This window comes from Borostomias antarcticus (assembly GCF_949987555.1).
Source record: "Borostomias antarcticus genome assembly, chromosome: 24".
Taxonomy (NCBI): Eukaryota; Metazoa; Chordata; class Actinopteri; order Stomiiformes; family Stomiidae; genus Borostomias; species Borostomias antarcticus.
Window position 1 is genome coordinate 1,977,880 of NC_140257.1, and position 14,799 is coordinate 1,992,678.

At 48.1% G+C, this 14,799-nt stretch overlaps 1 protein-coding gene across 1 annotated transcript in view; it reads left to right on the forward strand.

Annotated features, from left to right (window-relative positions):
* LOC311325208 (vertebrate ancient opsin-like) overlaps positions 1 to 14,799 on the forward strand; it is a gene marked incomplete at both ends in the record, with an annotated part of 122,177 nt that overhangs the window by 12,577 nt on the left and 94,801 nt on the right. The window contains one exon of the mRNA XM_084457878.1: positions 10,711 to 11,039. Coding sequence (XP_084314004.1) covers positions 10,711 to 11,039 — 329 coding nt within the window. The remainder of the gene's footprint in view (positions 1 to 10,710; positions 11,040 to 14,799) is intronic.

The window sequence follows — 14,799 nt, forward strand, 5'->3', positions numbered from 1 at the left end:
CTCTCTCTCTCCCCCCTCTCCCTCTCTCCTCTCTCTCTCTCCCTCCTCTCTCTCTCTCTCCCCCTCTCCCTCTCTCTCCCTCTCTCTCCTCTCTCTCTCTCCCTCCTCTCTCTCTCTCCTCTCTCTCTCTCCCCCCTCTCCCTCTCTCTCCTCTCTCTCTCTCCTCTCTCTCTCTCTCTCTCTCTCCTCTCTCTCTCCTCTCTCTCTCTCTCCCTCCTCTCTCTCTCTCTCCTCTCTCTCTCCCCCCTCTCCCTCTCTCTCTCTCTCCCCTCTCTCTCCTCTCTCTCTCACTCCCCCCCTCTCCCTCTCTCTCCTCTCTCTCTCCCCCCCTCTCCCTCTCTCTCTCACCTATCTCTCTCCTCTCTCTCTCTCCTCTCTCTCTCTCTCCCTCTCTCTCTTCTCTCTCTACTCTCTCTATCCTCTCTCTCTCTCTCTCCCCCTCTCTCTCCTCTCTCTCTCTCCCCCCTCTCCCTCTCTCTCCTCTCTCTCTCTCTCCCCCCTCTCTCTCTCCTCTCTCTCTCTCTCTCTCTCTCTCTTTCTCTCCCTCTCTCTCTTCTCTCTCTACTCTCTCTGTCCTCTCTCTCTCTCTCTCTTCTCTCTCTACTCTCTCTATCCTCTCTCTCTCTCTCTCCCTCTCTCTTCACTCTCTACTCTCTCTATCCTCTCTCTCCCCCCTCTCTCTCTCTCCCCCCCTCTCTCTCTCTCCCTCTCTCCCTCTCTCTCCTCTCTCTCCCCCCTCTCCCTCTCTCTCTCTCCTCTCTCTCTCCTCTCTCTCTCTCTCTCTCTCTCTCCTCTCTCTCTCTCCCTCTCTCTCTTCTCTCTCTACTCTCTCTATCCTCTCTCTCTCTCTCCCTCTCTCTCTTCTCTCTCTACTCTCTCTATCCTCTCTCTCTCTCTCTCCTCTCTCTCTTCTCTCTCTTCCTCTCTCTCTATCCTCTCTCTCCTCTCTCTATCCTCTCTCTCTCCTCTCTCTCCCTCTCTCTCTCCCTCTCCCCCCCTCTCTCTCTCCCCCCTCTCTCCCCCCCCCTCTCTCTCTCTCTCCTCTCTCTCTCTCCCTCTCTCTCTCTCCAGTCCCGTCTCCAAGGGCGGTCATTTGGGGTCCAGACCCACACACTGAATCAGCTGGGCCGCCGTGAACGAAACGCAAAACACGTTGTACTGTAGTACTGTCTCTTTAAATCTCTGTGATGACGGAATGACCCCGGGCTATTCTGCATCTGATTGGCTTACCCTGATATACTTTAGCCAATCGAACTCCTCATGCCTAAAATCTGACCAATCTCAACCATGGAAGACACCATATTAGCCAATCCCAGGCAGAGTAGGGCAGGTCATTCATTCCGTGCAGCGCGGCCATTTTTGGTAATTTTAACTCCATACTAGTGCAAAAACTTGCATAAATAGGATGAATTATTAATGGATGTAGTGGCAAGCCAGGGTAAGCCATACCCATACAAATCCAAATAAAACTTGATTTTTGCGCTTTCTTTGATGTGAAAGAAGGCACGAAAATCGACTTTTAGACTGCTTTTGACTTAAATGCGTCTTGTATTCTGCCATATCGCTTCATTTTCATCCGTGTTTACTGTTTTGGTAGTGCTCCGTCACCCCCTACAGGCCTCATGAAAATACAGTCCACGTTACGGTCCGTTGACAGCTGTCTTACTAGCTCGTCATTCACTTAACATTGTAGGCCAGGTAAAACGATTCTGGCTTACGGAAATCAAGACCAAACGAAAAATCAAACAATCAAATTAGCCCACACATACAAAACCGCGAAAAATGTCGTCATCAGTCGAAATGTAACCTAATCTGTGATTTGTCAAAATGCTTAAAAGTGGGTGTAGGGTAAGCCAGTTCTCAAAGTGCTTACATTGGAATTCCCATTGTCATTTTAACATTTATCCAATCAAAACCTGTCATGACTGTCCCGTCATTCACATCGCCTGTCAATCACGTTACCCACTTCAGCTATCTAGCTACTGGCAGCATCCATGAACATTGAAAATGGAGATCTTGAGTATTCGTTGAAATGAAGTGGATTAAACGAGTTTGGGTTATGATATAAGGTTGGTCTTTTGTGATTAATTGCCAGTTGTTATGGCTGTGTGTTTTGCTTTGCCTAGATTTAATCAGCACTCGAGAGCGTGAACTTTGCTTCCTGGAGCGGTGGGCTAAGGCCTAGTAGCCTAGTAGCCTAAACACTGATTAGGGGAGTAGACTATTCAGTGCTGTGCCCTAAGGGGGTGTATTTTATCGTCCTGTCATTCCTCTTCGTGGTGTTTGGCCATTGTTGTCATATAATGGCTCTGTAGTTTATTTAGTGTGTCCCTAAATGCTTGTTTGTTTCGGCCTAAATATTGCCCTCTTATTCACTCTAGTGTTGTCACGATACCAAAACAATAAATTCGATACGATACCTGCTAAAACTATCTCGATACTGATACTGAAACGATACCATGGCAAACACCTAAAACATCAGGAAAAGTACAGTGTAGTCTAATGGAATAATACCATGTCAGGTGTAGCCTACTGATCTGTGTTTGCTGTCTGCAGAGGCGGAGCAAGAATGTCAACTAAACTAAATAAATTACATATATAAATATATATATTTTATTTTATTATTTGATTCATTAAAAATAAGAAATCTCTACTTTGTAAAATAATAAGCTTGGGATGCTACAATTATAAGCTGGAAGTGTCTGCTCTGCTCCACTAGTCTGACACTCAGATTGAATTGCTATTCAGATTCAGGGGCGGGAGCCAGGCTACTGATCCTCTCCTTCACTCTGTCCTCACGCAGCAGAGAGGGTCACAGAGCAGCAGAGAGGGTCACAGAGCAGCAGAGTGGGTCACAGAGCAGCAGAGCGGGTCACAGCCTCACAGCACAGAGCAGCAGAGCGGGTCACAGAGCAGCACAGAGCAGCAGAGCGGGTCACAGAGCAGCAGAGTGGGTCACAGAGCAGCAGAGCGGGTCACAGAGCAGCAGAGTGGGTCACAGAGCAGCAGAGTGGGTCACAGAGCAGCAGAGAGGGTCACAGAGCAGCAGAGAGGGTCACAGAGCAGCAGAGAGGGTCACAGAGCAGCAGAGAGGGTCACAGAGCAGCAGAGTGTGTCACAGAGCAGCAGAGTGGGTCACAGAGCAGCAGAGAGGGTCACAGAGCAGCAGAGTGGGTCACAGAGCAGCAGAGAGGGTCACAGAGCAGCAGAGAGGGTCACAGAGCAGCAGAGAGGGTCACAGAGCAGCAGAGAGGGTCACAGAGCAGCAGAGTGGGTCACAGAGCAGCAGAGTGGGTCACAGAGCAGCAGAGTAGGTCACAGAGCAGCAGAGAGGGTCACAGAGCAGCAGAGAGGGTCACAGAGCAGCAGAGAGGGTCACAGAGCAGCAGAGAGGGTCACAGAGCAGCAGAGTGTGTCACAGAGCAGCAGAGTGGGTCACAGAGCAGCAGAGAGGGTCACAGAGCAGCAGAGTGGGTCACAGAGCAGCAGAGAGGGTCACAGAGCAGCAGAGAGGGTCACAGAGCAGCAGAGAGGGTCACAGAGCAGCAGAGTGGGTCACAGAGCAGCAGAGTAGGTCACAGAGCAGCAGAGAGGGTCACAGAGCAGCAGAGAGGGTCACAGAGCAGCAGAGTGGGTCACAGAGCAGCAGAGAGGGTCACAGAGCAGCAGAGTGGGTCACAGAGCAGCAGAGTGGGTCACAGAGCAGCAGAGTGGGTCACAGAGCAGCAGAGAGGGTCACAGAGCAGCAGAGAGGGTCACAGAGCAGCAGAGTGGGTCACAGAGCAGCAGAGAGGGTCACAGAGCAGCAGAGTGGGTCACAGAGCAGCAGAGAGGGTCACAGAGCAGCAGAGAGGGTCACAGAGCAGCAGAGTGGGTCACAGAGCAGCAGAGAGGGTCACAGAGCAGCAGAGTGGGTCACAGAGCAGCAGAGAGGGTCACAGAGCAGCAGAGAGGGTCACAGAGCAGCAGAGTGGGTCACAGAGCAGCAGCACAGAGCAACGGTGTTCACGTTACGGCATGACGAGCTCCAGAGTTTACAGACTGACTCATTGATGTTATGAGGTTCCCCAGCTATATTCCCGATAAAGAACCTTCTTAAGGAACCCTTTTTAAGCAACCCTTTGCATGGGAGTTAAGAAGTACTTTGGAGTTAAGAAGCTTTTTAACTCAGTTAAGTGCTTCTTAACACATTCGGGAAACCCGGCCATTAGCATTGGGTTTAAATCCGAAACAGTGGCGGTTCTAGAAACGGAGCAGCCCTCAGTCCTTTCACTTTCCTTCCAGAACGGTCTTTGCAAACTATTTTTCCACTCTTTTCCGTTAGATTTGTGTTTGCACCAAACATTTGCAGAAATAAGCGAATGGTCTGAAAGTAGTTTGGTGAGCAGGACAGACGGTTGGCACGAGCACTCAGCTTAGAGAGTAGCAGAGGGACAGAGAGAAACAGATCGCTACACACACTCACACGCACACACACATACAGTACGCACACACACACACACACACACACACACACACACATACACACACACACTCACATGCACACACACACACACTCACACGCACACACACACACACACACACACACACTCACACGCACACACTCACACGCACACACACATACAGTACGCACACGCACACACACACACACATACACACACACTCACACGCACACACTCACGCACGCCCCAGAGGGACAGAGTAGCAGAGAGGGAGAGAGAAACAGATCGCTACACACACTCACACGCACACACTCACACGCACACACACACACTCACACGCACACACTCACACGCACACACACACTCACACACACACACACACACACACACACACACACTCACACACACGACCCAGAGGGACAGAGTAGCAGAGAGAGAGAGAGACGCACACTGCCCCGACACACTGCCTCAACCCAACTCAGAAGTACGGCTCATTCTTAAAGTACCGGTACTAATAAAAAAGGGTATTGTAGCGTTTTTGACCTTTCTAGTATCGGTATACCGTGCAGCACTAATTCACTCGCTGTCAAATTATTGGCCTTTGTTGACGTGTTAAAAACATCGGTAGCCTGGGCTACTGTAGTTTTCCTGTATGTGTTTTTACATGTATAAATGCCACTGCTCAGCGCCCTTCTGGTGCTGTGAAACCTCCCATCAGGGCATGCTTTGACAGCCCATCCCCCCCAAAAGATTGTGCGCGCTGCGCGCTTGCTTCACTAGTCCTGACTTACCCGGTTCTAGGACCCACCAGACGCCAGGGCTTAGTTGTCTTGGTAAAAACATTTTAGTAATTACAAACGTTTTTAACGTGTTTTAACTTTACCAAGACAATTATCCACCCAGGGTTTAGGTTCTCAGGTCACCCCACCTATCTGGAGAGGAGAGTTGGCTGGTTAAGTGACTCTCAAATAAGGCTGAAGATGTTAGTTTCATAAGCTAACTTGTTTATTTGTTTGCACACCAGGGATGCCCTTTTGCATGCACTTTGAATCACTTATGATGGACTTGATACGTTTAGTGTTATTTTTATTTTAAAAGGTTTTACAAAAATGTTTTTGCATATTCTCCATATAACAGCAATCAACTTATTTTGACAATTTTGATGAATTCAGAGCAGTGAGGAGACATTCCAAAGATAATGTAATGGTAAGGTAGGTAGGTAGGTAGGTAGGTAGGTAGGTAGGTAGGTAGGTAGATAGATAGATAGATAGATAGATAGATAGATAGATAGATAGATAGATAGATAGATAGATAGATTATCCAACATGCTCCTGTTCAACACAGAAGTCGTAGCTGTGTTTTGTGGAAATGCTGAGTTCAGTCCTGGATCTTGATGAGCAGCCAGACAAGGTCACCCCGGAACCTTCCAGACTGAATCAGGCCCCGCCCCCTCGGGCCCAAGGTGCGTCACACACCAGTAATGAAACATGGTCCAATCTAGTGCAGATCAGGAGCTCATCAACCCACCCAGTGAGTCCTCATCCTGGATGAAATAAGAGGTGAAGGGACGGGCGCTGAGAGGAAGAAGAGGTATTGTAGATTATTAGCCATCAGCCTGGCTCCCAGAATGCAGCTTGGCCAACAACAGAAACAATCATATTCATCACCGTTGTTCTTATTCCAAGGGAGAGGTTGTGTAACTGATGAGGACCATGCAAGGTGTGCGCCCGGACCCTCTGCTGTCCAAGGGGCCCGTTGGGTAACAGAGCTCAGTAGACTTTGCACCCCTGGTGAATTGAATTGAATTGAAACCTTTATTGCCCCAGAGGGGTATTTGTTGAGCACAGAGGCAGTAATTGTTGCCAGCAATGAGCACAGAGCCTTCAGAAGCACAGGAGGGAATATATACCTACTACTCCCCTCCCTCCCTCTCCCAGCTCTCCGTCTCCCTGTCTGTCTCTCTGTCTCCCTGTCTGTCACTCTGTCTCCCTGTCTGTCTCCTGTCTGTCTCTCTGTCTCCATGTCTGTCTCTGTCTCCCTCTCTGTTTCCCTGTCTGTCTCTATCTTCCTGTCTGTCTCTGTCTTCCTGTCTGTCTCTGTCTTCCTGTCTGTCTCTGTCTTCTTGCCAGCGATCTTCTCGTTCCGGGTCTGTGTCAGAGGAAGAGTTTGATCTTCTCGTTCTGGGTCTGTGTCAGAGGAAGAGTTTGATCTTCTCGTTCCGGGTCTGTGTCAGAGGAAGAGTTTGATCTTCTTGTTCTGGGTCTGTGTCAGAGGAAGACTTTGATCTCCTCGTTCCGGGTCTGTGTCAGAGGAAGAGTTTGATCTTCTGGTTCTGGGTCTGTGTCAGAGGAAGAGTTTGATCTTCTCGTTCCGGGTCTGTGTCAGAGGAAGAGTTTGATCTTCTCGTTCCGGGTCAGAGTCTGGCCGGGTTGAGCCAGAGCTGCGGTCATATGAAAGACAAACATGGGAGGAACGAGCAGAGCGACTGACCAGAGGGACTCAACCTTCAAACTTTATTACAACTTCAAACATCTCAGAGCTGAAAGTTTATTTTGAGGATATTAGATTAATCTTGCCGGTCTCTGATCACACCGGGTGGCAGGGGTAGATGTGTGTGTGTGTGTGTGTTGTGTGTGTGTGTGTCTGATTTCACAAGCCAAGATGTGATGTCCGATGGAGCCACTGTCCCTGTCCAGAAGGCCCTACTCTGAATCAGCCATCCCATGTTGATTCTATGCTGAGCTGCTGAACTACTAACCTAGTTTCCCCCTAAAAACACACAAAACCCCAACGAAGCTGAGATCAGATCAGCCCAGAGAGACCAGATCAGCCCAGAGAGATCAGATCAGCCCAGAGAGATCATATCAGCCCAGAGAGACCAGATCAGCCCAGAGAGACCAGATCAGCCCAGAGAGATCAGATCAGCCCAGAGAGATCAGCCCAGAGAGACCAGATCAGCCCAGAGAGACCAGATCAGCCCAGAGAGATCAGCCCAGAGAGGCCAGATCAGCCCAGAGAGATCAGCCCAGAGAGACCAGATCAGCCCAGAGAGATCAGCCCAGAGAGACCAGATCAGCCCAGAGAGATCAGCCCAAAGAGATCAGCCCAGAGAGATCAGATCAGCCCAGAGAGACCAGATCAGCCCAGAGAGATCAGCCCAGAGAGATCAGATCAGCCCAGAGAGATCAGCCCAGAGAGATCAGATCAGCCCAGAGAGACCAGATCAGCCCAGAGAGATCAGATCAGCCCAGAGAGATCAGATCAGCCCAGAGAGACCAGATCAGCCCAGAGAGATCAGATCAGCCCAGAGAGATCAGCCCAGAGAGATCAGATCAGCCCAGAGAGACCAGATCAGCCCAGAGAGACCAGATCAGCCCAGAGAGATCAGCCCAAAGAGATCAGCCCAGAGAGATCAGATCAGCCCAGAGAGACCAGCCCAGAGAGACCAGATCAGCCCAGAGAGACCAGATCAGCCCAGAGAGACCAGATCAGCCCAGAGAGATCAGATCAGTCCAGAGAGACCAGATCAGCCCAGTGAGACCAGATCAGCCCAGAGAGATCAGATCAGTCCAGAGAGATCAGATCAGTCCAGAGAGATCAGATCAGTCCAGAGAGTACTTTGGGAGTCATTTGCTTAGTGGATCTGGGTCATTCATTATTATCAGGGTCCCTGGGTAGTTAGGGGTGGGGCGTGGCTGGAGGCTGGGTAGTTAGGGGTGGGGCAGGGCTGGAGGCTGGGTAGTTAGGGGTGGGGCGTGGCTGGAGGCTGGGTAGTTAGGGGTGGGGCGTGGCTGGAGGCTGGGTAGTTAGGGGTGGGGCGTGGCTGGGTAGTTAGGGGTGGGGCAGGGCTGGAGGCTGGGTAGTTAGGGGTGGGGCGTGGCTGGGTAGTTAGGGGTGGGGCAGGGCTGGAGGCTGGGTAGTTAGGGGTGGGGCAGGGCTGGAGGCTGGGTAGTTAGGGGTGGGGCAGGGCTGGAGGCTGGGTAGTTAGGGGTGGGGCGTGGCTGGAGGCTGGGTAGTTAGGGGTGGGGCAGGGCTGGAGGCTGGGTAGTTAGGGGTGGGGCGTGGCTGGAGGCAGGGTAGGTAGGGGTGGGGCGTGGCTGGGTAGTTAGGGGTGGGGCGTGGCTGGAGGCTGGGTAGTTAGGGGTGGGGCTTGGAGGCTGGGTAGTTAGGGGGGGGGGGGGCGTGGCTGGAGGCAGGGCCTGATCAACTCTGGATTAGAAAACGGGTAGCTCAAATCAAGCAATCTGATTGGTTCGTAACTATACAGGTGAGAAAGTAACCATGTAGATTCCCAATATGTGGTCAGTTTATCCAAGTAACGTAAACAATGTTTCCACAAAAACATTGTGAACGTGGCATGACAGCGTGCTGCCAGATGGGCTGGGTCTCAGTCTGAGCCTGCGAACCAGGTATGGTTCTAGCCTGTGAACCAGTTGTGGTTCTAGCCTGTGAACCAGTTGTGGTTCTAGCCTGTGAACCAGGTATGGTTCTAGCCTGTGAACCAGTTGTGGTTCTAGCCTGTGAACCAGTTGTAGTTCTAGCCTGTGAACCAGTTGTGGTTCTAGCCTGGGAACCAGGTATGGTTCTAGCCTGTGAACCAGGTGTGGTTCTATTCATTGTGGTGCACGAGACAAAACACACAGCAAAATGAATTGAGGGACAGAATCTCAATATCACAATATCTTTACCTAGATATCTGTAAACTAGCTAACTGGCCTACAAGTGAGCTGCGTCTGTCCCTCCTGACTCAGTGATTGACTAGGCAGACAGATATGACACACAATTTATTTGGGAAAAATAGCTGATTAGCCCAACCAGTTTGTTGGCAATTCGTTTTGACAACTGGACAGTTGATATGTTGCACAGCAAATGCATTACACTTTATTGATGGCTAGCCAGGTTATCAAAGACAAGTCTGGCATTAGTTCTGGTTGCTAGGACTCGTTGCTATGGAATAGCAGGTCATATCCAGGGAATATTGCTGAAAGAAAATGTAATGGACACTTCAAGGTTAGGGTTGCAGTTACGTTTCCAAACCCATGTTAACTATTGGATTGGATCGCTTGGCTGTTCCTCCAGGAATAGCTTCTATCATTTGAAATTCCATAGGGACTGTTTCCTTGGCAGAGTTTACAAAAATCAATATTAAGATATTAAAATATGTTTATTCCGAACGATAAATTGTGTTTATTTCTTTCATACTGCCATACTTGGTGACCGTTTTATAAAAGCAATAGTTCACTTCAAGGCTGTGGTATATGGTTATTAGCTCCAGCTCCACTTCACCTTGGCCCAAACAACACTTATCTGTGATATCATCACCATATACCACTGCCTGAAGTGAGCTACGGCCTCATATTATCAAATGCAGACAGAGGTAGGAGGTGTGTTTGTGTGTGTGTATGTGCGTGTGTGTATGTGTGTGCGTGTGTGTGTGTATGTGTGTGTGTGCGTGAGTGTGTGTGTGTGTGTCGGGGGGGTTGTGTGTGGGGAAGGGGGTCTTTGTCTCTGGTGTGCTATTATGTTTTTTGCTAATGCTGTAAATCCACGCCTAATGTTCTGTCTAACCGGTGTGTGGGTGTGTGCATGTGTGTGTCTGTATGTGTGTGTGTGTGTGTGTGTGTGTGTGTGTGTATGAGTGTGTATGTGTGTGTGTGTGTGTGTATATGTGTGTATATGTGTGTGTGTGTGTATATGTGTGTGTGTGTGTGTCAAGGTTATTATAGTTAACGAAAACTAACAAAAAAACGAAAACTAGGTGTGAAAAAACATTTTAGTTAACTGAACTAAAACTGTATTGTGTGTTTACAAAACTAACTAAAATAAACTAAAATTATTGAGAAAATGTCCTTAGTTTTAGTCTTTTTCATTTCATACATAAGCCTAGTATTTTGGGTGGATATTAAATCTATCCTCCATGTTCTTTAGCTGTGTCCCTGCGCAGAAGTAACCTGACGTGCGCCTGATGGTTTGTTTCACACGGAGTGAAACAACGTGAGCTCACGAGATCAGGATGGTCTCACAAGGCTAGCGCAGAAGAATAAAAAACTAAAACTAATACTGAAACTAATAAAAACGAAACTAAAACTAAGCATTTTCAAAAAATAAAAACGAAACGAAACTAGCAAACCTGCTTTAAAACTAATCAAAACTAAACTGAAATTGAAAACAAAAAGTTAAAACGATATAAAAATAAAAACTAATGAAAAAAGCAAAACTATTATAACCTTGGTGTGTGTGTGTGTGTGTGTCTCTCTCTCAATCTCAGGCATCGTCTCTCTCATCTCCCTGGCGGTCCTCTCCTACGAACGCTACTCCACCATGATGGATCCCACAGAGGCCGACTCCACCAACTACAGGAAGGTGTGTCTGGGCGTGGCCTTCTCCTGGGCCTACTCCCTGCTCTGGACCCTGCCCCCCCTGCTGGGCTGGAGCCAGTATGGCCCTGAAGGGCCCGGGACCACCTGCTCGGTGGACTGGAACGCCCGCTCCCCCAACAGCATCTCCTACATCATCTGTCTGTTCGTCTTCTGTCTCATCATCCCCTTCCTGGTCATCGTCTACTGCTATGGGATGCTGCTGCACGTCATCCGACAGGTGAGGACGCAACCCTGGACCGCTTGTCTAAGTCTTTCTTTCTTTCTTTCTTTCTTTCTTTCTTTCTTTCTTTCTTTCTTTCTTTCTTTCTTTCTTTCTTTCTTTCTTTCTTTCTCTATTATCTCTTTTCTTTATTACCCCCTTTCTTTCTTTCTTTCTTTCTTCCTTTCTTCCTTCCTTCCTTTCTTTCTTTCTTTCTTTCTTTCTTTCTTTCTTTCTTTCTTTCTTTCCTTTCTTCCTTCCTTTCTTCCTTCCTTCCTTCCTTCCTTTCTTTCTTTCTTTCTTTCTTTCTTTCTTTCTCTATTATCTCCTTTCTTTCTTTCTTTCTTTCTTTCTTTCTTTCTTTCTTTCTTTCTTTCTTTCTTCCTTTCTTTCTCTATTATCTCCTTTCTTTATTACCCCCTTTCTTTCTTTCTTTCTTTCTTTCTTTCTTTCTTTCTTTCTTTCTTTCTTTCTTTCTTTCTTTCTTTCTTTCTTTCTTTCTCTATTATCTCCTTTCTTTATTACCCCCTTTCTTTCTTTCTTTCTTTCTTTCTTTCTCTATTATCTCCTTTTTTTATTACCCCCTTTCTTTCTTTCTTTCTTTCTTTCTTTCTTTCTTTCTTTCTTTCTTTCTTTCTTTCTTTCTTTCTCTATTATCTCCTTTCTTTATAACCCCCTTTCTTTCTTTCTTTCTTTCTTTCTTTCTTTCTTTCTTTCTTTCTTTCTTATCTCCTTTCTTTATAACCCCCTTTCTTTCTTTCTTTCTTTCTTTCTTTCTTTCTTTCTTTCTTTCTTTCTTTCTTTCTTTCTTTCTCTATTATCTCCTTTTTTTATTACCCCCTTTCTTTCTTTCTTTCTTTCTCTATTATCTCCTTTCTTTATTACCCACTTTCTTTCTTTCTTTCTTTCTTTCTTTCTTTCTTTCTTTCTTTCTTTCTTTCTTTCTTTCTTTCTTTCTCATGGTTAAGGCTAATTTATGGTCGGTTTCGTACCTCAGGCCATAAACAAAAAAGACATCAACCAGACACTTTCTGCATTCGTTGTTCACTCACCTACTGTAGCAACCTGACAACCTAGCATCAAATTCTCTGACCAGGGGCGTAACTAGCGGTAATGCAGGTAATGCTAGCCTCGCATCACCAGTCTCTCTTCGGGGAGAAGAGCCTGGTGTCTATTTACTTCAATGCCTTAAGCCCGCCCCTTCTTCCAGCTCGAGCCTGTAGAGCCCGCCTCCTACTTCCGCTCGCTTTATTTTTCCGCATCTCTTAGTTCTCCTCGCATCTTCTTTTACTATTTTGGTCGGTGTTATGCCTGGTGATGCCATCACGAATGTTATCTACTCCAAACTTCACCATGTGCAGCCTTCAGTAAAAACATTACAGACCGGAAGATATGTGATGCGTCATCCTAGGCGCTTCCCCTCTAGACCGGCGAAACAACTGCAAAAGAGACAGGCCCCAGACTAGAAAGAGACAGGCCCCAGACTAGAAAGAGACCGGCCCCAGACTAGAAAGAGACCGGCCCCAGACTGGAGAGAGACCAGCCCCAGACTAGAAAGAGACCGGCCCCAGACTAGAAAGAGACAGACCCCAGACTAGAAAGAGACCAGCCCCAGACTAGAAAGAGACCGGCCCCAGACTAGAAAGAGAGAGGCCCCAGACTAGAAAGAGACTGGCCCCAGACTAGAAAGAGACCGGCCCCAGACTAGAAAGAGACCGGCCCCAGACTAGAAAGAGACAGGCCCCAGACTAGAAAGAGACCGGCCCCAGACTAGAAAGAGACCGGCCCCAGACTAGAAAGAGACCCCAGACTAGAAAGAGACCCCAGACTAGAAAGAGACCGGCCCCAGACTAGAAAGAGAGAGGCCCCAGACTAGAAAGAGACCGGCCCCAGACTAGAAAGAGACCGGCCCTAGACTAGAAAGAGAGAGGCGCCAGACTAGAAAGAGACCGGCCCCAGACTAGAAAGAGACCGGCCCCAGACTAGAAAGAGAGAGGCGCCAGACTAGAAAGAGACCGGCCCCAGACTAGAAAGAGAGAGGCCCCAGACTAGAAAGAGACCGGCCCTAGACTAGAAAAAGAGAGGCCCCAGACTAGAAAGAGACCCCAGACTAGAAAGAGACCGGCCCCAGACTAGAAAGAGACCCCAGACTAGAAAGAGACCGGCCCCAGACTAGAAAAAGAGAGGCCCCAGACTAGAAAGAGACCCCAGACCAGGCGCGCAGATTGGCTGGGGCAAGGGGGGGCACTGCCCCCCCTGGTGGCCAGATGCGCAAACTGTCACTGAACGGCTCCTGCTTGCGTGAGAATTGATTGTGCTGATTCCTCATCCAGTTATGGGTGGATGGAAAACTTTCAACTGAATGTTCACATTGTTCTGATAATTTCGGCTATAGCAACATAAGAGTGGCAGCTCTGACAGCCCAAACATGAGCTAATCCCATAGCTGTAGGCCTACCATTGCTAGCCATGAACGAACTGTTGGATACTGCATATCTGTGCAACGTATCCATTGTCCAGTTGTCAAATCGATTATGTACGCACTATTATTCTTTTGGTGATTATTCTTTGATATAAATGCAGATAGGCTACATGTGAAGAGGCAATTGCTGGATTCTAATACGCTGTTTATAATGACACATCCCGACATTGAAGCATGAAAGGCGTAGCATACATTCCGTTTTAGTTTTTGGAAGAATTTATTGGAAAATATTGTTTGAAGTAGGCGTAGGCTATATTGAAACGAATTCCAAATTTTTGTGCTAATGGACGCGCAGCGGAGGCGCAGTTGAACGAAACTTGGATATTGGAAATAATAAGCACTATGTTTTTAAATGTTGTGGGTCAATCATGCAGCTGTAACAGAATATGCGCATTCCAATGTCCGTGCAGGGCTCGTATTTATACCACTATAATCCCTATTTGATGGGGGAGGGGGGGGGGGGGGGGGGGGGCTGGGACTGACTGCCCCCCCTGATCAAAAAGTCAAACTGCGCGTATGCCCCAGACTAGAAAGAGACCGGCCCCAGACTAGAAAGATACCCCAGACTAGAAAGAGACCGGCCCCAGACTAGAAAAAGAGAGGCCCCAGACTAGAAAGAGACCCCAGACTAGAAAGAGACCGGCCCCAGACTAAGGTGATGCAGCTGCATTAGGGCCGTGATGAGTATTCATAGTTCTCATTGGGCTGAGTATTCATAGTTCTCATTGGGCTGAGTATTCATAGTGCTCATTGGGCTGAGTATTCATAATGCTCATTGGGCTAAATTGTCTTGGCTTTTGTAATGACATCATTAATGCATCATTCGAAAATGTGCAGTGAATTGTGGGTTTATGGACATGCGTAGCCTAGCCTATCGGTCACCAGACAGTCACTAGACAACCTGCTAGCATGATGAGCTCAATGGACAAACATACAAGTGGAAGTCAAAAAAGGAAAATTAAAGAAGCAGAGGACAAGAAAAAAGAGAAGCTCCCCAAAATAGCCTTGTTTTTTAAAAGTTCCGTTCAATCAGCTAGGACCAGTGCCAGCGCGACAGCAATAACCAGCGACACCCCGCTTGCTAACGTCGTCGTTGATAGCACAGTAGCTAGCACCAGCGAGAGCAGCACCAGCGACAACACCGGTTCTGTGAGGGAAACCGTAAATGATGAGCGTGAGAGTGAGGTGCAGGATACCAGCGCGCCGCCAGCGACAACCAGCGACACCCCGCAAGCTAACGCTGTCATCGACAGCACACCACTAGCTACTGTACCACCAGCGAGGACAACACCGGTTC